General features: G+C 45.3%; 1 protein-coding gene across 1 annotated transcript; it reads right to left on the reverse strand.

Moving 5' to 3' along the window:
- Positions 1-976: 976 nt before the first annotated feature.
- Positions 977-22,591, reverse strand: TRMT6 (tRNA methyltransferase 6 non-catalytic subunit). Its single transcript, XM_080999209.1, has 11 exons — positions 22,331-22,591; positions 13,846-13,973; positions 12,823-12,932; positions 11,555-11,646; positions 11,375-11,458; positions 10,340-10,464; positions 7,780-8,135; positions 5,615-5,700; positions 4,285-4,387; positions 4,121-4,207; positions 977-1,854 (listed from the first exon to the last, which is right to left on the reverse strand). Exons 1-11 carry the CDS (start codon positions 22,435-22,437, stop codon positions 1,690-1,692), a joined length of 1,443 nt encoding a protein of 480 aa, XP_080855335.1. The 5' UTR covers positions 22,438-22,591; the 3' UTR covers positions 977-1,689.
- Between the last annotated feature and the right edge of the window lie 1,559 nt (positions 22,592-24,150).

Raw genomic sequence — 24,150 nt, forward strand, 5'->3', positions numbered from 1 at the left:
CCAGGGCGCTATGCACAGTGGAAATACCATCAAGGTAAAGGGGATTCGCTGTGGAAAATGGCGCCACTTCATACACTACCTGGCTTCATGCGAAGCGAGTTTTTCACTTTGGCCACTGAGATCTGTTAGCGGCTGTTGAGTCATAGGTTTTGCCGGCAAGTATCTAAAACACAAAGGGATGCGGGTGGCGCTGTGGGTTAAACCACAGAGCCTAGGACTTGCCGATCAGAAGGTCGGCGGTTCGAATCCCCGCAACGGGGTGAGCTCCCGTTGCTCGGTCCCTGCTCCTGCCAACCTAGCAGTTCGAAAGCACGTCAAAGTGCAAGTAGATAAATAGGTACCACTCCGGTGGGAAGGTAAATGGCGTTTCAGTGCGCTGCTCTGGTTTGCCAGAAACGGCTTAGTCATGCTGGCCACAAGACCCAGAAGCTGTACGCCAGCTCCCTCAGCCACTAAAGCAAGATGAGCACCACAACTCCAGAGTCGGCCATGACTGGACCTAATGGTCAGGGGTCCCTTTACCTTTTATCCAAAACACAAACACCCAGACTGGTATCCAATTAAACAAGTCTGCTAGGGGAAGGGGTTTTAGCTGGCTCAATGCCCATGTATCAAGAACATGAAGTCTTTCCGTATTCCTTTAAGTATCAATTCACTGAGTTGGCAAAGCACTGGAAGAGGCTACCAGAAGCTATTTTCGTCGTCGCCTCCCCTAGCCTCTGAGGGCCTGGGGACCCTCCTAACTGTTATTTACTGTCCTGATCCTCCAAAATAGATACAGCTGGCTAAACATGTTTCTACCTTACCTATGTTTTCATGCGCAGAAGAAAACAACACATTCTTGTGTAAGAAACACCCCCCCCCCCGCTTAAGAATTTATTGAAATGCAGGTTTACGGATCATAGACTTTACATAACCATATACAGTTATCACATGTTAAAAAGGCGAAGAGGGAAACCAGCTTTCATTTTTTAAAAAGTTACTTAGTAAGTGAAAATGAACTATTGCGTTGTTTCTACTCAGAGCAGAACCATTGAAATTAACGGACCTCAGCTAGCCATGTCCATTAATTTCAATGGCTTTACTCAGTGTATGACTAACACTGGGTTGGTAAAACCCACTGTTACTCTAAAATGCATAAACATGATGATCCTTAATTTTTGTCTCCACAACAGATAAAAACCACAGTTTTCTTGCTTCAATCTTGTTTCACCCATCCGTAATGAAACTGCATGATTTTGTAATATCCATTTCACTTATTAGTAATAACATCTTGATTTCAAGGGCTTGAAATGGGAAAAAAAAGATATGGATTTTTAACCAACAACATAATATGCCGTGAGATTACAAATGAAGTGGTGGTATAAATAAGAGATTCGAATTCAAACAAAACTTTGAAGGCAAACAAGACTGGAGTTTCAGTCAATTTTTGCAGCAGCTCCAGGAAGAGTGACTCTTATATCCTGAAGTCTTTCGCTGTTTGAACATTGTAATACTGTTTTAAAGCTATGGTGCTATCCATGTACGAGTTGGATAGGATTCGAATGCAGTCCCTTCTCTGGATAACCTTCTCTGCAACAGTTGGCAAATGCAAGACAAAGTACGTTTCTCTGTCCTCTTAAGCACAGGTAGGGATAGAAAATGAGGCTAAATCTGGTGCCCCAAGAAAAACAAGCATTTCTCCAAATGTCAACGCTGCTCTTGAAGTTTACGTTTTTTAGATGTCGGCTCTTCATCTGTCTGTCCTGAGCAGTCCCCGGATTTTACACTCTCATTTATAACGGTGATGCCTGTCAGAAGGTACCCGCCGGTGCCGCTCATCATCAATTTGGGGTGACTCCGATCTGGCAAGACCTTTACAAAGAGCAAGAAAATGGAACGCCATCATGATTACGAGTAATAGTTTCAAGTAGCTGCACGATGTATTTTTTTCCTGCAAGGTTTAAGTTCTAACTGAATTCAGATGAATATTTACCATATTTTTCGCTCTATAGGACGCACTCTTTCGCCTCCAAAAATTAAGGGGAAATGTGTGTGCGTCCTATGGAGCAAATGCAGGCTCCTTGGCTTCAGCGATAGCAACGCAAAGCCTCCGAAGCGCAGAGGGAGCGTTCCCTCCGCACTCCGGAGGCTTCGTGTTGCTTTCGCTGAAGCCTGGAGAGCGAGAGGGGTCGGTGCGCAATGACCCCTCTCGCTTTCCAGGCTTCAGGAATAGCTGCCTGAAGCCTTTGGAGCGCAGCGGGAATTCGCGCTGCGCTCCAAAGGCTTCGGGTTCCTTTTGCTGAAGCCTAGAGAGCAAGACTCTCCTGGCTTCAGCAGAGAGGGAGAGCTGCGCAGCGCCCCTTCAGTGAAGCAGGATAAAAAATGGAAGGGGCTCCGTTTCTCCTGCCGCTTCGCTGAAGGGGCGCTGAGCAGAGAGGGGGAGAATTCTTTTTTCTTGTTCTCCCCCTCTAAAACATGGTGCGTCCTATAGAGTGAAAAATACGGTATACTATATCAGGCATGTCCAACAGGTCGATTGTGATCTGCTGGTCGATCTCGAAGGTGCCCTAGATTGATTGCGAAGGTGTTCTCCCTGACCCCAAAAAAGCTCAACGACTGTGGCTTCGCCCCTCAAAATAAGCTCAACAACTCATGACAATGGGTAGATCACAGCCAGTTTTTTTATACTGGGAATAGATCGCAACCTCTGGAGAGCTGCATGTGCCTATACTATATCATTTAACACCTACAAAGAAACAGATCTGCCACGGTATTCCCACCCTAACACTTGTGTTTCACAAAACGGTCAGCACCATTTTGGAAACGTGATGGGCTAGTTCATGCGTAATGCTAAGCCATGGTTTAGTGCTTCTCAGAAGAGTCTCAGTGAACCAGAGCAGAGCACGGCCTTGTGTTTACTCCATTTCAAAGTCTCTCAGCATAGTGTTGTATGGGAATCAGGAACTCTGGTTTAAAATCAAATAGCGGTCAGTCTCTAAACAAGTGAGCTTGGGGAAGCTGCAGCATTTAACCACTGTTTTTTTTAAAAAAAAAAAACTAGGACCCCTGGTTTGCATACTTTGAAATAATTTGTCCATTCCTTGAAAGTGAAAGTAAACACAGACAAAGTTATTATCTATTGTGCTATTGGTCCCACACTGTAAAACTCTGTTAACTCAGTTGCACTGATGAAGAAAAACCCTCCCAATACAGTGGTGCCTCGCAAGACGAAATTAATCCGTTCCGCAAGTGTCTTTGTCTAGCGGTTTTTTCGTCTTGCGAAGCAACCCTATTAGCGGCTTAACGGATTAGCGCTATTAGCGGTTTAGCGGCTATTAAAGGCTTAGCGGCTTAGCTGCTAAAAGGCTATTAAAGGCTTAGTGGCTTAGATAAGGGGGGGGGGGAAAGCGAAAAAAAAACCTCAAGACTCGCAAGACATTTTCGTCTTGCGAAGCAAGCCCATAGGGAAATTCGTCCTGCGAAGCAACTCAAAAATGGAAAACCCTTTCATCTAGCGGGTTTTCCATCTTGCGAGGCATTCGTCTTGCGGGGCACCACTGTACAGAGATGCCAGTGACCTGTTGATATTTATTTAGCAGAAAACTAAAAGTTACTGTTGACTTAAACAGTGATTTGTGTATCTGCTCATACTCCCAATTACAGTGGTACCTCAGGTTACATACGCTTCAGGTTACATACGCTTCAGGTTACAAACTCCGCTAAACCAGAAATAGTGTTCAGGTTAAGAACTTTGCTTCAGGATGAGAACAGAAATCGTGCTCTGGCAGCAGGAGGCCCCATTAGCTAAAGTGGTGCTTCAGGTTAAGAACAGTTTCAGGTTAAGAACAGACCTCCGGAGCGAATTAAGTACTTAACCCAAGGTATCACTGTACTCAAGAACTGAAGGCAGCCTTGCACTAACATGGTTAACTTAGGCTAAAACAAACACTGAATTTTTGAGAGTGGTGCTAAGCTAAATGTTAGAATGCTTGATTTCTCTATTTTATCCATTGGGCGGCTGAGATTGAGAGGGAAGGAAAGAGCCAATAGATACAATTTTCTTTTTCACTTTCCTATACTAAGCTTCCCATACATTCCACCATATGTATGGCGATACATATATACGTGCAATTCTTACCTGATAATTTCGTAGCCACGTTTCAGAGAGTTTCAGATTAATGACACCCCCTTTTTCTCTCAGTTTCGTGTAGCATTCCACTAATGGCTAAGAGAAGAAAAACTGGTTAAACGAACTTGCTGAAAACTCAGAGGGATAATAAAAATAAAAGGTATTGGATTCACCTCTTTATATTGGCAGTAGACAACAAAAGGCCTTGAGGGAGCAACAAATTCTAATAAGGAGAGTAATAAAGGCACCGGATGAAATCGACTGGCAACAATTAAACTGCAACAGAAAGTTGTACACAGGTTAGATCAAAAGATTGTTCATATTTGCCTGGGCAAACCAAGCTGAAATAAGGAAAGGCAATATCTGGCGAAGCATATTGTCCTTTTATTAATGTTGTTGTAGATGCAGGCTTTAGTGCCATGTTGAGTCAATATATTTCATTTTCAGAAGCATTTTGCCTACATGTGGAAATCTGCAAGTCACTCATACAGCCTGGAAGGAGCCGATAAAACTCAGCTAATTAAGTCCACTTCAGTAAATTTTCAGAGTTGCATTTTTTACAGTAATAAAACGTAACGTTTTATTTTTATTTTTATGTTTTACAAAGGAACATTTCTCCCCAAGCAAAACACATTTAATGCTCTGGTCCAGAGATCTCAAATATACCGTATTTTTTGCTCTATAAGACTCACTTTTTCCCTCCTAAAAAGTAAGGGGAAATGTGTGTGCGTCTTATGGAGCGAATGCAGGCTGCACAGCTATCACAGTAAAGCAAGAGGGATTGCTGCTTTCACTGCGCAGCAATCCCTCTTGCTGTTCTGGCTTCTGAGATTCAGAATATTTTTTTTCTTGTTTTCCTCCTCCAAAAACTAGGTGCGTCTTGTGGTCTGGTGCGTCTTAAAGAGCGATAAATACGGTAAATTATGTGAGTCAATATTTAATGACAGCCTTCAATAAATCATCCCATTTCATCCCAGTTTTCCGTAATTGTCAGCAAAGATTAGCAATCACTATGCTGGGACAGAAGACAAGCAAAATAATTCAAAATGAGTTGTTTTTAAGTCATTAATGCATACATGATTTAGGTAGAACTGAACCGCTAAAGGAAATGAGAAATATTTCCTTTATATTTCCCAAATGAGAAATATCTCTTTTACTCTGGTCTCTTCCCATCTTTGATCCGCATTATGCCCATTCTACTTTATGGTTTGTTTTGGCATCCTAAATCATCTTTGATAGGAAAGAGTTGAAGAATTGAGGAAAGAATTTAAAATGCCGTAAGAAGCTGCTGGAGCAATACCAGGTGAAGTTCAAAGAGCAAGATGGACAGTGCTAGGCACCGAAACCCAACTTACCACTGTGAACAACTAATATTCAACCACGCTTGGTATTGTAAGGAAAGACCCATTAGGCTTTGTTGGGTTCTTGCACACATTTAACTTGGGGAACAAAGTAAGGCCCTTAATTTTCCAGGAATATTTAGCGTTATGTGCTCAAACTCACCCATCAGCATTTTTCTCTTTCAATAAACCTGCAGCTTCTATCAACTTTTTCTGCCTCTCCTCTTGTTTCTTTTGTTTGTCGTGTGTCTGGGAAGAAAAAAAAATAAACAGCTGACAACCCATCTGTTGGCTGCTTTGCCTACGTTCTTTAAATTTAAAGGGTTATTCAAACTAGAAGTGCTGTAGGGAATTCGAGACCAGGGAGAAGGGTAGATGGAAGAAGATTGGAAAAAATTCAAAATATATCTTCAAAAGTATTGCAATATAAAAGAATGTTAGAAGGAGGTTGGAAAAAGAATATTAGGTCGTTCTGGTAGATATGATATAATGGACTAAGCAAAAATGAGTTGATGAAATCGATGAATTAGAGGAGGTCTAATCATATTATCTTAATTTTAAAATACGTAAATGAAAATAAGGTTAGAAGGATTTGCTGGAAACACGATCTGAACTAGAATACAAAACTGGGAGGTGAGAGGAGGTCATGGAAATAAGTAAAGGGAAAAGGCTATGTAAAGGTTTAATCTGTTTTTGTTTTATTTTAACTTAATGTATTTTTATATTTTTTGTTAAGTTTTCTTTTTTATTCTATCCTATTGTTCTTTTTTTATTTGTTTATTTCTCGCTTTGTTATGTTTAAAGCTTTCTTTGTATTTTGTATGGTTTCTCTTTTTCTTTTTTGGAACTTTAAATCTGGAATAAATATCATTTATTAAAAAAACAAACAAACAAACTAGAAGTGATGTAGGAAGTAAGATATGCTCACTGTTTCCCTCTGGGGGCACTCTCAGTGGACCATCACATGTAGATATCTTGCCCCTAAGCTCAAAATAATTTATATTAGGAGTGTGAAGCTGAACCACTTCCGAAAAGTTTTGCAAGCCGCAAAGTGCATTAGGAGCACTTTGGAAAGATCTTCTCCACACTCTAATCCTAACATCTGTTGAGCTAGCACAGAAAGGCTTAAGCTCTTTGTTTGACATACTCTACAGCTGACTTTGGGACGTGGGTGGTGCTGTGGGCTAAACCAGAGAGCCTAGGACTTGCCGATCAGAAGGTCGGCGGTTCAAATCCCCGTGACGGGGTGAGCTCCTGTTGCTCGGTCCCTGCTCCTGCCAACCTTGCAGTTCGAAAGCACGTCACAGTGCAAGTAGATAAATAGGTACTGCTCCGGCGGGAAGGTAAACAGCGTTTCAGTGCCCTGCTCTGGTTCGCCAGAAGCGGCTTAGTCCTCCTGGCCACATGACCCGGAAGCTGTACGCCGGTTCCCTCGGCCAATAAAGCGAGATGAGCGCTGCAACCCCGGAGTCGGTCACGAATGGACCTAATGGTCAGGGGTCCCTTTACCTTTTTCTTACAGCTGACTTTACACCATAAAATCCACTGATAGAATCGTAGATTTGGTGATCACCTAAAAGATCACATTATTCTGGTGCTGTGCATAAGCATGGTGATTCTGAACACTAGCAAGTGTAAATAAACTCAAAGGCATCGCAAAAAACGTTTCGAGTTCTATCAAAAGACCCTGATGACTGACATCAGTCTCAAATGAAGAGAGCACAGTACAGTGGTACCTTGGTTCTCGAATGGCTTAGTTGACGGACAAATCGGCTCCTGAACATCGAAAACCCAGAAGTAAGTGTTCCGATTTTCAAACGTTTTTTTGGAACCGAACATCTGACACGGCTTCCGCTTGAGTGCAGGAAGCTCCTGCAGCCAATCGGAAGCCGCGTCTTGGTTTCCAAACAGTTCTGGGAGTCAAACGGACGTTTGGAATGGATGAAGTTTGAGAATCAAGGTTCCATTGTAACTATTCCACTAGTCACTGAAGCTATAGGGTGCCTCTGGGATGATGATGATGATGATGATGATAATAATTTATTATTTATACCCCGCCCATCTGGCTGGGTTTCCCCAGCCACTCTGGGCGGCTTCCAACAAAATATTAAAATACAATAGTCCTTCAGATATTAAAAGCTTCCTTAGACAGAGTGAGAAATGTTTTAAGGTTTCAAGTGACTGTAAATCACTCTGGAAGTTGCAAAACTCATGGGTGGGACATCAAATCTTTCAAATAAATGAAAGATGAACACCACTTGGATTAATTCCAAACTGGCAACATTTCCTTGATGACAGTGTCTAAAAGTTAAGTCAGTAGATCCTTACTGTTCCCTTTGCTTTACTGCCTTCAAATGCGTCGCCCTCTGTTGGAATGTCCATTATTTCTTGTTCTTCAGGCTGACTGTCTTCCGCAGCTTTCTCAGTACTGCATTCTGTGTCTGCTTCTTGGACGGAAACTGGTTTGTCATCCACTGAGCCATTGCTTTCTTCGGCCACTGCCGTATTCTCTTCAGACTCTAAAGGCAGTTTCTTTAAAGAAAACGTACCGGAGAGAAGACTGTCCACTTTGCTGAGAGGGAAATCATACAGCGTTTGGAAGAAGGATCCTGGAAACCCAAAACAGCTTGTGGCTGCTCTAACAGGTCCTCCTCCTGGGTACATCTGAATAATGGATCCATAACCTGCAAGCATAGACCAGAGTCATTTCAACAAACACCCTGCACTGGGACAGGATACATACCTGTGTATGCTTATCAGAAAATGACTTGCATGAATATACCGTATTTTTTGCTCTATAAGACTCACTTTTCCCCTCCTAAAAAGTAAGGGGAAATGTGTGTGCGTCTTATGGAGCGAATGCAGGCTGCACAGCTATCACAGACACCAGAACAGCAAGAGGGATCGCTGCTTTCACTGCGCAGCGATCCCTCTTGCTGTTCTGGCTTCTGAGATTCAGAATAATTTTTTTTCTTGTTTTCCTCCTCCAAAAACTAGGTGTGTCTTGTGGTCTGGTGCGTCTTATAGAGCGAAAAATACGGTAAACACCAGCGTGAGCAGCACTTCACAGAAGTTTCACATCAAATCAATTCAAACAATTGCTGCTCAAGGCAGGGGCATTCAGTTTTGCGAATTCAGTTTTAAATCAAGTATTTAAGGACACAAGCAACTTTGGGGTAATTACACAAAAGGAAGGTTAGATTCTGGATACGTGCTTCAAATGGCTGCCTGTTCCACCCTGCCATGTGGCAAACCTGCTTTGGAGCTGAATTCCAAAAGCAGTTTGACAGAGGCACTGGACGTGACCAGGAAAAGACTTTATTTTTATTTTAAATTAAAATGCCACTGAACAGGCCCAAGCAGGCACATCTAAAGCAGCTCATTAGATACCGGTTAAATATTCACCGGAGACCAACCCCCAGCAGTCAATAACAAGAGAAAAAATAGAAGTTCTAAAATTTCCCTTCAGTCGCTTGCGCCAAAGAGGTTGTCAAGACAAAATAAAACGGCAGATGGTGGGGAAGAGAGAATTTGTGTTCTCCAACAACTCATATCTTTATACTTTTTTTTGAGCTTTACGTTTTGGTAGAAATGTCATTGTCAGGCTTGATGAATTCTCCCCCCCGCCAATGGTTTCAAGAAGCAGGGAAGAAACAAGAAAGCTCTTGCTTATGACTTATGCAGTCATTAACGGTAGTATACAAATAATTCAGTCCTTCCTCCATGATAGAGTTGGTCACTGTGGCTCCTCCCCACCTTCCCTCTCTCCCAACAGCATCTGACCCTACGGTGGCCCCCCGTGGTCAAATGCCTCTGTGTCCGTTGCTCTTGCACCCTTAATGAATGTCGCGTTCTAGGGGACAGCGGATCCAGCCTTTCTCAACCTGTGGGTCCTCAGATGTTGTTGGACTACAACTCCTATCACCCCTAGCTAGCAAGGCCAGAGCTCAGGGATAATGGGAATTGTAGTCCAACAACATCTGGGGACCCACAGGTTGAGAACCACTGAGATTCTATGCTGTCTAATGAAGTGTCCACTGGCTGCTCTGTCTCCTCCACCGCTTCTCCTAACTCTGCATAACTTGCCCGTTCGCCTGTCTCTAACTTGTTATCTCCCTCATAAGGTAAAGGGACCCCTGACCATTAGGTCCAGTCGTGACCGACTCTGGGGTCGGTCTCACTTTACTGGCCGACAGCTTCTGGGTCATGTGGCCAGCATGACTAAGCTGCTTCTGGCGAGCCAGAGCAGCACACAGAAATGCCGTTTACCTTCCCGCCGGAGCGGTACCTATTTCTCTACTTGCACTTTGACGTGCTTTCGAACTGCTAGGTTGGCAGGAGCAGGGACCGAGCAACGGGAGCTCACCCCGTCGCGGGGATTCGAACCGCCAACCTTCTGATCAGCAAGTCCTAGGCTCTTGTGGTTTAACCCACAGCGCCACCCTCTCCCTCATAGTTCGGCTGTAATTCAACACGGCCTCCCTCTTCCCTGTCAGCTACAGGAGAAGGGGCTGGTGACCTCCACCACTCCCCCCTCCTCTTCATTCCAGTCCCTGACACTTACTTGTAAGAGTGATTTTTGAGCTTGAACTCCAGCGGTTCTCAACCTGTGGGTCCCCAGATGTTGTTGGACTACAACTCCCATCATCCCTGAGCTCTGGCCTTGCTAGCTAGGGGTGATGGGAGTTGTAGTTCAACAACATCTGGGGACCCACAGGTTGAGAAAGGCTGCCTTTGACCTAAAGATGATATATGACGCGTGTTTTTAAAAAAGGTCAAATAAAAATGCTACAGCAGAAGCAGGACTATGTAAATGTTCCACATTCCCATTAAAAAACAAAACAACACCACCACAAAGTTCTGCTTACAGGGAGCCTGGTATTCTTACCTCCCATTCGCTCCATTATAGCACCTAGAACCAATCCAGCACAGGTTTCCATTACAATCATCTTATTGCCAGCACGGACGTTTCCCCAAGTCAGCATCTGGGCTAAAGTATCGTATCGCAGATAGCTGAGAAAGCAAAAACAACATTCACTTTATTATCAGCACATGACAACAACAACAACTTTATTAATTGTACGCACCCCATGTGACGGGGTTGCCCCAGCCACTTTGGATGGCTCCCAGCAGAATATTAAAAACAAGATATGTAAAACCAAAACCTCAAAGTTATTATCAATCCATGATTCTGCTCTTGAATTACGTAGCTCCTTTATGTCTTAATCCTAGCATTTCAGGGGCTAATGGACTCACAGACTCACAACATGAAGTTGGTCTAAACTGCTTTTTTGGTCCGTCCAATGCTACGATTCTGACACCCACCAACATGCCACAAATATTACTATCTTAGGTGCTGGCTGAAGCAACCAGGAACACAAATCAAGCTATAAACACCACAAATAACTGCTATTCTGTGTAGTCAGTGTTCGGACAAACCTTGGTTTCCGCTCATGGTTTGTCTGGAGGGAGTAAACTACGAGACCAGACTCAGATGACACACTAAGCCAAATCCCACCTTATTAAAAACACGATAAAACAAAAACTTTGAAGTTGTTATTAATCCATGATTCTGTTCTTGACTTAGCTCCTTTATGTTAGGAATACAAAAAGCTAGAGTCGGAGCAAAATGACCAGGAAGAAGTTCTCTCCAGGAGTACCTAAATTTGCTTGTTTGCGCTAAGCTATGGTTTGGCTTGGCGTTAAGTATAAACTGAGCCATATCCAACATAGCAAATCTCCTACATCAGCTTTTAAGTTCTACTCTTGTAGAAAAGGAAAAAAGATATTTTGATACCCAGGTTCAGAATGTATGATATTTAACATGCATTCACAAAACATTTTAGGTTGTGTTCTTTCAGGTGAAGACTCTTAAGTTTAATACAATAGGTTTCCCATTTGACTGAAATAAATTGAGCCTTACTTTATTTTTCCTGGTTCCCTTCCATAGTACATCGTTGACAGAATACGCGTTGATGGCTTTATGATTGTAATAACTGCCTCATATCTGTAAGCAAAGCACAGCAATCGTGTTTTAAACTTAAAGCACAGATAATTTGTGAGCCACAATATACTGTTCCTGGCTTTCTAATTTGCAACTTACTTTTTTTTCTTTTTCTTGATGTATTTATGCTGGGCAAATTCCGTCTTGTCTCTGAACGTGGTGCTGTTCTCTATCAATTGTTGAACTATTTCCTTTAAGAGAGAAGTGTGTCAGCATTGTCTCCCTACGTTATACTTACTTGAAAAAGAAAAAGAAAGTTTTCACATTTAAACCAGAGTACACAAGCAACGTCTAATGAAAGTAAGCACTTTTGGTTGATTACTGGTTTTGGGTAGCATATACAGGTGAAACTTGGAAAATTAGAATATCGTGGAAAAGTTCATTTATTTCAGTAATTCAACTTAAAAGGTGAAACTAATATATGAGATAGACTCATGACATGCAAAGCGAGATATGTCCATTATTGCTCTATTTGAAATCCTTATTTTGCTGATTTCATTTAGTATTCTAATTTTCTGAGATTGTTAATTTGGGGTTTTCATCAGCTGTACGCCGTGATCATCACAATCATAACAAATAAAGGCTTGACATATCTTGCTTTGCATGCCATGAGTCTATCCCATATATTTGTTTCACGGGGCGTGGGTGGCGCTGTGGGTTAAATCACAGAGCCTAGGACTTGCCGATCAGAAGGTCGGCAGTTCGAATTCCCGCGAAGGGGTGAGCTCCCATTGCTCGGTCCCTGCTCCTGCCAACCTAGCAGTTTGAAAGCACGTCAAAGTGCAAGTAGATAAATAGGTACCGCTCCGGCGGGAAGGTAAACGACGTTTCTGTGCGCTGCTCTGGTTCGCCAGAGCGGCTTAGTCGTGCTGGCCACATGACCTGGAAGCTGTACGCCGGCTCCCTCGGCCAATAAAGCGAGATGAGCGCTGCAACCCCAGAGTCGGCCACGACTGGACGTAATGGTCAGGGGTCCCTTTACCTTTATTGTAAAGCACCCAGTGATCTTTAGGTGAAGGGCAGTATAGAAATAGTAATAATAATAATAATAATGGCAGAGAGGTGCACTGATGGGAGAGGGATTGTGCCAATGCTGTTTTTACATTAGAATGCATCTTCTTTAGCTACAGTGCCTAGAAATATGGTTTTCAAACGTGTGTCTTTGAAGGTGGGGAAGCAATGCTGTGTATGTGGGAAAAGGCAGAAGCAGCTACTTTTAGATTCCAGCCTTGTGACACAACTCTACACGGCTGCCGTCAACCTCAGAATGCATCAGATAAAGCAAACCGTCTAGCGTTGTATCTCACAGTGAGAAGAGTGTGCTGGATAACCAACAGAGAAGGATGAGAATCATAATTGTTAGTTACCTGTCCTTTAATGCCTTTATCCTTCAAAGCCTTTATATCATCATGAGTCAGTTTTTGAGACTTTCCATCATCAACTATATTACGATTATCGGCACCTGCTTCTTTCGTTTCTGAAAACAAAAGCACATATAAAATGGTGAAATATCAGTGGAGGAATGTGCAGAACAATAGTCTTATTAGAGCTACTTTTAAAGCCATAAAAGCTGGGGTTCCAAAACTGTCAGCCACAGTTTCCCAGTCGGGACAAAACAGGAAACTATGGTTAGTTAAGAGTCTTCCTGCTTTGATTCTTCACATCATAAAGGGACAAGATTGAGGTTCAATATATCTTGGCTTATTAAGATGAATTATTCCCACTGGAATGAGGTCATTCAGTTCTCTAAGTCGGAGCCTGTGACTTGGAAAATGCCGGGCCACTGTGTTGCAGACATTACCTCCAGACAGACAGTTCCCAAGCGTTCATAATCTTTTATCAGACAACTAGTTTACTTCCTCCTGACTATTTCAGCTTGAAGTGTAGCTGGACTGATGCCTCCACCTCACTTTTGCCTAACAGCAGAGTTGAATCAATCTATACAGACTCTATACAGACTCTATACAGTGGTACTTTGGGTTACAGACGCTTTAGGTTACAGATGCTTCAGGTTACAGACTCCACTAACCCAGAAATAGTACCTCGGGTTAAGTACTTTGCTTCAGGATGAGAACAGAAATCGCACAGTGGTGGCGCAGTGGCAGCGGGAGGCCCCATTAGCTAAAGTGGTACCTCAGGTTAAGAACAGTTTCAGGTTAAGAACGGACCTCCGGAACAAATTAAGTTCTTAACCCGAGGTACCACTGTACTATACAAATATTAAAAAGAAAACAAAATAGCCCTCTCTGAAAGCTTAACATTTAATTCAAGCAGATAACCTCTGCCCTCACCCTGCAAAGGCTACACATTGGTCAGATGTGCCAAAACTATTACGCAGAACTGTACATACAATTTTTACGCCACAAAGCTATTTGCTGCTTTTCTCTTACCTGCGGCAGCCTCTTGCACCCTGTTCTTCGGCTGAAGGGTCCCGCCGCTGGTCACTTCAAACGTTGTTCCATAGATATGCCCAATAGCATTATCCAGACAGAACCATTGTTTTTCAAATACGATTTTCCTAAGAGGAAACAAATGATTTGGGATACAAACCTCCAAAAGCAATCAAAAACTAAGTAGATGTGACATGCAACACACTCAATTCCAGATTAAAATGTACCGTATTTTTCTGTGTATAAGACGATACAGTGGTACCTCAGGTTACATACGCTTCAGGTTGCATACGCTTCAGGTTACAGACTCTGCTAACCCAGAAATATTACCTCGGGTTAAGTACTTCGCTTCAGGATGAGAACAGAAATTGTGCTCCGGCAGAGCGGCAGCAGCAGGAGGCCCCATTAGCTAAAGTGGTGCTTCAGGTTAAGCACAGTTTCAGGTTAAGAACGGATCTCCGGAATGAATTAAGTACTTAACCCGAGGTACCACTGTATTTTATTATTAGAAATAATAGGCAAAATCTGTGGGTCGCCTTATACACGGATAGCAGAGGGGGTGCGGGCGACTGGTGTCAGCAAGCAGCATGAGATTGGCAGCGGTGACTGGGCATGCGATTGGTTGCTCTGGCAAGGCCTGCTGCTGTTTGGCTGAGACTGCGGCAATTGGGCAGCAGATTTACGGCATCGTCGAGGCGTGCAATCGTCTGCGTTTCCGTCGGGTGTACAGGTGGGCTTTGGGCAGTGAGCGTGCACAGGATTGGTGGCTGTGGCGATGCGTGTGATTTGCAGTGCCGGGCAGGCTGTCTTGCTCAAAAACTGTGGGCAATTCCTGCCCCCCAAAAGCTCTACAACTCTGGGCAATCCCCCCCACCAAAGCTCAACAACTTTGTTCCCTTTGGGGCCCCCCTCCGATTTTTTTTGCTGTCCAAAAAATAGGGGCCCTCTTATACATGGGGGCGGGTTATACACGGAAAAATATGGTAAGCAGACAGTTATAGTGTGAATAGCTTCTTGCGGGCATCTGGATGTATTTCCTGAACTATACAAGATTAGCAGTTTCGACATGCCTTCAAAGGAGCAAAACAGTTTATTTAGTTTCATTTTCCAGTCCATTAGTAGTTGGTTAAGCCTGGGAAGGAACCAGAAGAAGCCTGAAAATCTCAAACAGCCTCAGCTCTGCCTCTGACTTGCAATACTAATACGGTGGTACCTCGGGTTAAGTACTTAATTCGTTCTGGAGGTTTGTTCTTAACCTGAAACTGTTCTTAACCTGAAGCACCACTTTAGCTAATGGGGCCTCCTGCTGCTGCTGCGCCACCGGAGAACGATTTCTGTTCTCATCCTTTTTTTTTTTTTTTTTTAAATAATATTTATTAAAATTTTCAAAAATACAGAAAGTAAGAGTTAAGATACATTCAGAACCTTATTTTCATACATCCACTTTCTGGGACTCCCCCCTTCCCCCACCCCTACCATATTCCTTTTTCATGTTGTTGGCTCCACAAGCTCTCGGTTCTGATTAAAAACTTAATTTGTGTAGACCATTATTCGGATTTAAAATTTATACACTCCTCATCAATACCTTTAATAAAAAACAAAAAATTTCTTTCCCAGGGCCCACCCCATTTTTATTCCACAATTTCCCTTTTTTTTAATAATAAAAACACCCCACACAATAGAAATATCAGAAATAAGAAATAAAAGGTATAATAGATGAAACAAAGCCAGTTCAAAAAAAGAAGTTGACAAGCCTTTGGATTTTAGTTCTCCCCCCCTGTCCCCGGTTTAATTTCCCCCTGACCACCAAACCATGTTATCCGCCTGGAATTCTCACAATCCATAGATCGCCTGTTTCCCCCAACTCCTTGCTGGCTCTTTTTTTTTTTTTTTTTTTTCCTTTTATAATTATTTTTAAGACACTTAACTTCAGATCTTTAATAAAACTCCCCCCATTGTTCTTTCCAAATTGTAGTCCAGTTTCCTCTTGTTCCGCTGCTGAAACGTTCTAATTCAGAAGCTTAGTAAGTCTGCAGGGATTATTGTTATTCAGGAACAAAAACTTGCGTTCAGTCCCTTCCTTTCTTCAATAGAAAATTCTATTGTCTCCTTTAGCTGAACACCCTGTAGACAAAATATTATTTCCGTTTTGCAGCTTTCCCAGAAGATAACCAGTCCTATAAAATTTCAATGGTATTTTTCCACTTACGACCATCTTTGTAATGTCCCGAAACTCCTCTAGGGGGATTGTTGTAACTTTGTTTTCTCTAGTCCAAAAGTCTGATTGTTATCCATGTTTTTGCCATTTTGTATCCAAGTTTTAACAAGTTATAGCAAATTGTAACAAATTTAGCCAGCAAAGTTCTCATAGTAAAATCCTCTCCACTTTCCGACTTTGACAGCTACTTTGACAGCTGTCAAAATCTCCGACTCTTTTCACCAGGCTCTCTCTCCAATCACCCCGGTTCCCAGGGGGGGGGGGTTACGTTTCTTCTCCCTCAGTTCGTCCTCCAGCACAGTTCTTATGGTTCCCCATCGTGGAATTCTTAGTTTTTATCAGCAATACAAATCTTTTTGGACCTTGGTTTCCCCGTCCTTGTCTTGGAAGGTTTACAATAGGGGGGGGGGGACTGACTTCCTTTTTGGATCCCCCCCCCCGCTCGTGTCCAATTCGAAAAGAAATTCTTTTTTTTCTCCTTTTAAACCCAGTTTCCAAATTACTCACGGGTTGTTGTTAAAAAGTCCGAATTTTCAATGGAAGAAGTCAGCGCTCTCCGCCGGATGGCATGCGGCTGCGCTCGGCAGGGATAGCAGAGGACTCAAAGCACCACGCTTCTCCCCGGCACCCGATCCGTAGCCTTTAAAAAGGCTCCTTCACGAGTCGGGAGGGCGCTGGCGGTGCCAGCCGAGTCTCCATGTCCACGGCCCTCGTGGCCGTGGTTTTTAAGGGTCCCCGCATCGCCGGTGCGGTAGGACCCAGCCCCTGCCGAGCAGGCTCCCTCCGGAGCTCGGAGGGAGTCCGCCATTCGGCGATGGCGCCAACCCGGAAGTCCTCGATTTCTGTTCTCATCCTGAAGCAAAGTTCTTAACCCGAGGTACTATTTCTGGGTTAGCGGAGTCTGTAACCTGAAGCGTATGTAACCTGAAGCATCTGTAACCCGAGGTACCACTGTATCACTTTTCTCAAAAGAACAGTTACATGAGAATCCTGACTTTCTCACTTTCGCCCTAGATGTGGAATGCAAATCTGCCCTGTTTAACCTCCCTTCCTCTGCCTGTGTCAATTTTTAAATTGTAAGATCCTTGGGGCAGGAACCAGTCTTGTTTGCTCATTACTCTGCAAAGCACTACGCACACTTATAAATTCCAGAGTGGCTTGCCGTGTTTGTTAAACCATTGCAGCAAAAACAAATAAAATTTGCTTAGAGGCCAGATTTACAACCAAGCGATATAAAGTTTGTTAAATAAAATAAAAAGGATGTTACAGTGCGCCTTGTAGCAGCAGTGTTACATTTGTAAATCTGTTGGGTTACATATAATAATAATAATAATAATAATAATTTATTTATATCCCGCCCTCCCCAACTGAAGCTGGGCTCATAGTGGCTAACAACAGTAAAAATAACACAGTTTACATAAAATCACAATGCAAGTCCTCTGTCCCCTATCCAAGCCCATTTGTTCTAATGCACAATGACTCTGTAATATTAACCATTATGAGTATAAGATGCATAATAGGAGCAATCCTATTAGGAGGAAGCAAACCCCTCTGCTTCAGCAAGCGGCTCTCACTATTTTAAGAGGCTGCGAGTGACAGTATCCCTCCAGCAGGTCCACCTTAAGATCAGTAGCAGAGCCCCTTGGGACGCTGAAGTTTCCTTATTTGCTTATGAATGTTGCCGTTTGCACCAACCAATTCATTTCTGCGGTGCAACTGGTTGTGAACCAGAAGGCTGGTGGTTTGAGCCCAACCAGGGACAGCTGTGGGCACTAGGCACAGCTGTCAACTTACAGATTGGAAAATAAGGGACCAGCAGCCTCAAAAATAAGGGATCAGCAGCCAAAATAAGGGATTTTCCAAGCACAGGTATGTTCAACTTCTGAGCCCCTCCGAGCCAAAGGCAGAAAGCCCAGCCAGCAGCCAAACGAAGCCTCAAGCGGTGGTTCCCACAGCGCAGCAACCCGGCAAAGGGGATGCAGCAAGGAAAACCACCGTCACCCCTCTGCTGGGAAGCGCTGAGCAAAGGCGAGTCCCCAGGCAACGTGGCCGATTTGATCGGCACAAGGCATGCAAGCTCCACCCCCCAGTCGTTCTTAGACTCCTTATTGGGTGAGCAACGCAGCCAAGCAACACAGTTGGAGCCTCCCTCCTCCCTGGCCGGCAGGGAGGGAGGGAGAGGAGCTGCTTCCTTTGAAACCCGGGAAATTTAAGGGACATCATCAATCCGGGACAGCAGTGGGACACAGCACTGGGATAAGGGACTTTCCCGCCAAATAAGGGACGGTTGACAGGTACGGCACGAGGATTCCTGCATCAAAGGTTACCCTAGATTACCATTGGGGTTGTCTTCCAACACTACAATTCTACGATGTATTATCTCCATAAGGGGTTGGCCTACTTATTCTATGGTAACTGCTGGCAGATGTTGACATGCACCACCGTCAGGAAATGAGCACACGAATAAGCCACGGGTGCTGCGGCTGATGTTATTAGGTAGGCCCCGCAATACTGCTGCCAGAAAAGATACAACCGGGGGGGGGGGGTGGCATGGAAAAAAGGTGGCGTGTGGGTTTCCTTTACGGGTTCCCCTTCTCTGTTGCATGGCCTGTAGCTGCTAGCTACAGTGGGGCTCTAAAACCCAGGGGAAAGGAATGGATGAAATTTAAATACTATTTAATAATAATAATAATAAAAATAAAATTTATTTATACCCTGCCCTCCCCAGACAGGGTCAGGCTCAGGGCGGCTAACAAGTAATAATAAAAACAAGTTGAATGAATACAACTTAAAAACTAGATTAAATTACAACATTAAAATATGGAAACATTGAAATATTAAAATGCAGCCTCATCACAGGAGGAGAAAGGAAAAAGAAAAAAGAAAGAGGGGGAGGGAATCAAATTGGCTCCAAGCCAAAGGCCAGGCGGAACAACTCTGTCTTACAGGCCCTGCGGAAAGAAATCAGATCCCGCAGGGCCCTGGTCTCATGAGGCAGAGCGCTCCACCAGGCCGGGGCCAGTGTTGAAAAGGCCCTGGCTCTGGTTGAGGCTAATCTAACTTCCTTAGGGCCCGGGACCACTAGGGTATTGCTATTTATGGACCTTAAGATCCTCTGTGGGGCATACCGGGAGAGGCGGTCCCGTAGGTACAAGGGTCCTAGGTCGTGAAGGGCTTTAAAGGTCAAAACCAGCACCTTAAATCTGACCCTGTACTCCACCGGGAGCCAGTGCAGCTGGAAAAGCACTGGGTGAATGTGCTCCCATGGCAGAGACCCTGTGAGGAGCCTTGCTGCAGCATTCTGCACCCGCTGGACTTTCTGGGACAGCTTCAAGGGCAGCCCCGCGTAGAGCGAATTACAGTAGTCAAGCCTGGAGGTGACCGTCGCATGGATCACTGTGGCCAGGTTGCGGCGGGAAAGGTAAGGAACCAACTGCTAAATATTTAGCTAAATATGCTAAGATAACTTAAATAGAAATACTTGCAAGTACCAGATTGGCTTGGGATTTAAATATGTGATGTTATAAATTAATATGTTTAAAGTTAATATGAAAAGAAAGAAAGAAGTTTAAATGACTAAATAAATCTCATTAGAAATTAGTTTTGGAAAACTCTTACAATGATATACATTGGAATTCAGCCAGGGGGATTTGAGGAAGTCACTTAACAATGTTAATAATAGTGGAATAATTAAAGGTAGCATTTATGTTTGTTTATAAATTCGGAAAATCAATAATTTTTTTGGGGAAAAAATTAAAAATAAAACCCAGGGGAAACGCAATGCCGGACAAGCCTGAGACTCTTAAACCTCAGGGTGGTAAGTTCATGCCGCAGGTTGGGCAAAAGATTCCTGTGTGGCAGGGGGTCCCTAGGGACCCTCCCAACGAACTCCTGCTTGGCAGGGGGTTGGTCTAGATCAGGGGTCAGCAAACTTTTTCAGCAGGGGGCCGGTCCACAGTCCCTCATACCTTGTGGGGGGCCAGACTATATTTTGAAGGGGAATAAAGGAACGAATTCCTACGCCCCACAAATAACCCAAATATGCGTTTTAAATAAAAGCACACATTCTATTTATGTAAAAACACGCTGATTCCCGGACCATCTGTGGGCCGGATTGCGGAGGCAAATGGACTGGATCCAGCCCCCGGGCCTTAGTTTGCCTATCCATGGTCTAGTGACCCATGGGACCCCTCTCAAGGAACTGCTGCATGGCGGAGGTTGACCTAGATGACCCCATAAAAAGGTAAAGGGACCCCTGACCATTAGGTCCAGTCGTGGCAGACTCTGAGGTTGCGGCGCTCATCTCGCTTTATTGGCTGAGGGAGCCGGCGTACAGCTTCCGGGTCATGTGGCCAGCATGACTAAGCCGCTTCTGGCGAACCAGAGCAGCACACGGAAACGCCGTTTACCTTCCCGCCAGAGTGGTACCTATTTATCTACTTGCACTTTGACATGCTTTCGAACTGCTAGGTTGGCAGGAGCCCCATGGTCCCCCCCCCCAGACTCCTGCATGGCAGGGGGTTGGTCTAGATCAGGGGTCAGCAAACTTTTTCAGCAGGGGGCCGGTCCACAGTCCCTCAGACCTTGTGGGGGGCTGAACTATATTTTGAAGGGGGGGAAATGAACGAATTCCCATGCCCCACAAACAACCCAGAGATGCATTTTAAATAAAAGCACACATTCTACTCATTTGAAAACATGCTGATTCCCGGACTGCCTGTGGGCTGGATTTCGAAGGCAATTGGGGTGGATCTGGCCCCCGGGCCTTGGTTTGCCTACTAAGTTTGCCTATGGGTCTAGATGACCCCATGATCCCCCCAAAAGACTCCTGCATGGCAGGGGTTGGCCTAGATGACCCCATGATCCCCCCAAAAGACTCCTGCATGGCAGGGGTTGGACTAGATGACCGCACGGTCCCCCCCAAAGACTCCTGCATGGTGGGGGCTGGCCTAGATGACCCCATGGTCCCCCCCAAAGACTCCTACGTGGCGGGGGTTGGCCTAGATGACCCCATGATCCCCCCAAAAGACTCCTGTTTGGCAGGGGTTGGACTAGATGACCGCACGGTCCCCCCCAAAGACTCCTGCATGGTGGGGGCTGGCCTGGATGACCCCATGGTCCCCCCCAAAGACTCCTGCGTGGCAGGAGGTTGGCCTAGATGACCCCATGATTCCCCCCAAAAGACTCCTGCGTGGCAGGAGGTTGGCCTAGATGACCCCATGGTCCCCCCCCCAAAAGACTCCTGCGTGGCAGGAGGTTGGCCTAGATGACCCCATGCCCCCCCCAAATACTCCTGCATGGCGGGGGCTGGCCTAGATGACCCCATGCCCCCCCCAAATACTCCTGCATGGCGGGGGCTGGCCTAGATGACCCCATGGCCCCCCCAAAAGACTCCTGCGTGGCGGGGGCTGGCCTAGATGACCCCATGATCCCCCCAAAAGACTCCTGCATGGCGGGGGCTGGCCTAGATGACCCCATGATCCCCCCAAAAGACTCCTGCGTGGCGGGGGCTGGCCTAGATGACCCCATGGCCCCCCCAAAAGACTCCTGCGTGGCGGGGGCTGGCCTAGATGACCCCATGGTCCCCCCAAAGACTCCTGCATGGCAGGGGGTTGAACTAGATGACCCCATGGCCCCCCCCAAAGACTCCTACGTGGCGGGGGTTGAACTAGATGACCCCATGGTCCCCCCCAAAAGACTCCTACGTGGCGGGGGTTGGCCTAGATGACCCCATGGCCCCCCCAAAAGACTCCTGCATGGCGGGGGCTGGCCTAGATGACCCCATGGCCCCCCCCAAAAGACTCCTACGTGGCGGGGGTTGGCCTAGATGACCCCATGGCCCCCCAAAAAGACTCCTGCATGGCGGGGGCTGGCCTAGATGACCCCACGGTCCCCCCCAAAGACTCCTGCATGGCGGGGGCTGGCCTAGATGACCCCATGGTCCCCCCAAAAGACTCCTGCATGGCGGGGGCTGGCCTAGATGACCCCATGCCCCCCCAAAGTCTCCTGCGTGGCAGGGGGCTGGCTTAGATGACCCCACGGTCCCCCCCCCAAAGACTCCTGCGTGGCAGGGGGTTGAACTAGATTACCCTCGGGACCCCTCCCAAGGAACTCCTCAATGGCGGGGGGTTGGCCTAGATGACCCCCGGGTGCCCCTCAACCCCCCGATCCCGTAATTTCCCTTTCGCCTCCCCCGCCTCCCCACGTGTTTCAAGCGGGAGATGGTCGCCGATAAGCGAGCGGGTCTCCCGGCGGGCGCGCCCTCACCTCCGCCTGGCCACCGCCACCGCCTTGAAGACCTCGTCGCGCTTGAGGACGGCGAAGTCCCCCTCGCGGATCACGCCGGGGGAAGCCGGCTCCGGACTCCCCTCCATGGCGACGCAAGACACGCCTCCTCCCTGCCTGCCTGCCTGCCTTCCGCCCCAAAGCGGCCAAGGCGCCGGATCGGAAGCGGGAGCCTCGCCCCGCTTCCCTGTTTCCAATGGGGAAGCAGCGCGTCTCCGAAACGGGGGCGAGGAAAGAAGGCGAATCGGCAGAGCTCCTCCCCTCGCAAACCCGGGGAGGGAGTCTCCAAGGCGAGATGGAAGCGCGGAGCCTGCGCTCCCGTTTCAAATTCCCTGGAACTCTGCAACAACAGCAGTTCTGTTCATAGCTATCATGTGAATTTTATGCAATGAAAATGGAACAGGATGGAATGAGGGTGTACCATAGCTGTCAACCTACAGAGTTGAATTGCTGTACAATTGTATGCAAGTTTACTTAGGAGTATGTCTCCCTGTGTTCAATAGAACCAAGTATACATGCACAGAGCTGTAGTCTTAAAAGTGCTTAATTGCAATAGGGTCATGTCCTTTTCAAGCCCTCTCTCTTTTTTAAATAAAAAAACTGAAACACAGAAGGTGACTAGATTATTGCATAGAAAAAGCATTGGTAAATATATGCTTTTATTTTTAGAGATGGTATGTTTTGTGGAACTATGCTTAACTAGAACAAAGGCCAAGCATTCTAAAGTTGCACAAATTACGTTTAAATGGAGAAAAGTTTACCTATGCTCTTTGGAACTGCTAGTGTACATACCATATTTCTAAATACATTTACTCTATTTTCATGCTAACTTTTAGTCAATGACAAGACAATGCTAATGTTTTATGGTTTTGTGTAATGAACTCTTTACAGAAAGTTAAGCTAATCATTAAAGAAATATTCCCACCCCCCAAAAAGGGCTACAAAGGACAAGATCACAGCTACCACACTTGCAATGGGGTATGTGACAAACGGACTTGTGATTCAGCCTTTCCCACGACACACAGGGTGCACACAAGATACACTTACGACAGAAGTTTATTCAAGTTTTGCATAAGAGTCGTGCATATCAATTAAAAATGTAAAAGCAAAAAAAAAAATTAAAAAAAAAATTACAGAGTTGAAAAGAAGGGACCAGCAGCCTCGAAAAGAAGGGACCAGCAGCCAAAATAAGGGATTTTGCTTAGCTTATACATGAATCCAGCACTGATGGAGCCAGGCTGCTTTTGCTGCCACTGACTGTGTTTTGCAGGGGGTTGGACGAGATGATCCTAAGGGTCTACAACTCCGACCAAAGAAGAGGGGCAGACAAAACTGATGTACGACGTCGAGATGGCAAAGCTTACAGGCAGAATTAGAAACCAGGAAGAGGACCTCTTTAATAAAGAATGGGGAAAGTTTATAATTTATTGGAAAAGCTATTGTAAAGAGTTACATACATTGGTAGGATTGACAGAAAACGTGCAGTAAAAATTTGAACTATGGATGGACAAATGATTTACAGTGGTACCTCGCAAGACGAATGCCTCGCAAGACAAAAAACGCGCAAAACGAAAGAGTTTTCCGTTTTTTGAGTCGTTCCGCAAGACGAATTTCCCTATGGGCTTGCTTCGCAAGACAAAACGTCTTGCGAGTTCTTGCGAGTTTGTTTCCTTTTTCTTAAAGCAGCTGAGCCGTTAATAGCCGCTAAGCCGCTAATAGCCGTGCTTCGCAAGACGAAAAAACCGCAAGATGAAGAGACTCGCGGAACGGATTAATTTCGTCTTGCGAGGCACCACTGTATA

This window comes from Podarcis pityusensis (genome assembly GCF_964106645.2).
Source record: "Podarcis pityusensis genome assembly, chromosome: 3".
In the NCBI taxonomy this organism is placed as follows: Eukaryota; Metazoa; Chordata; class Lepidosauria; order Squamata; family Lacertidae; genus Podarcis; species Podarcis pityusensis.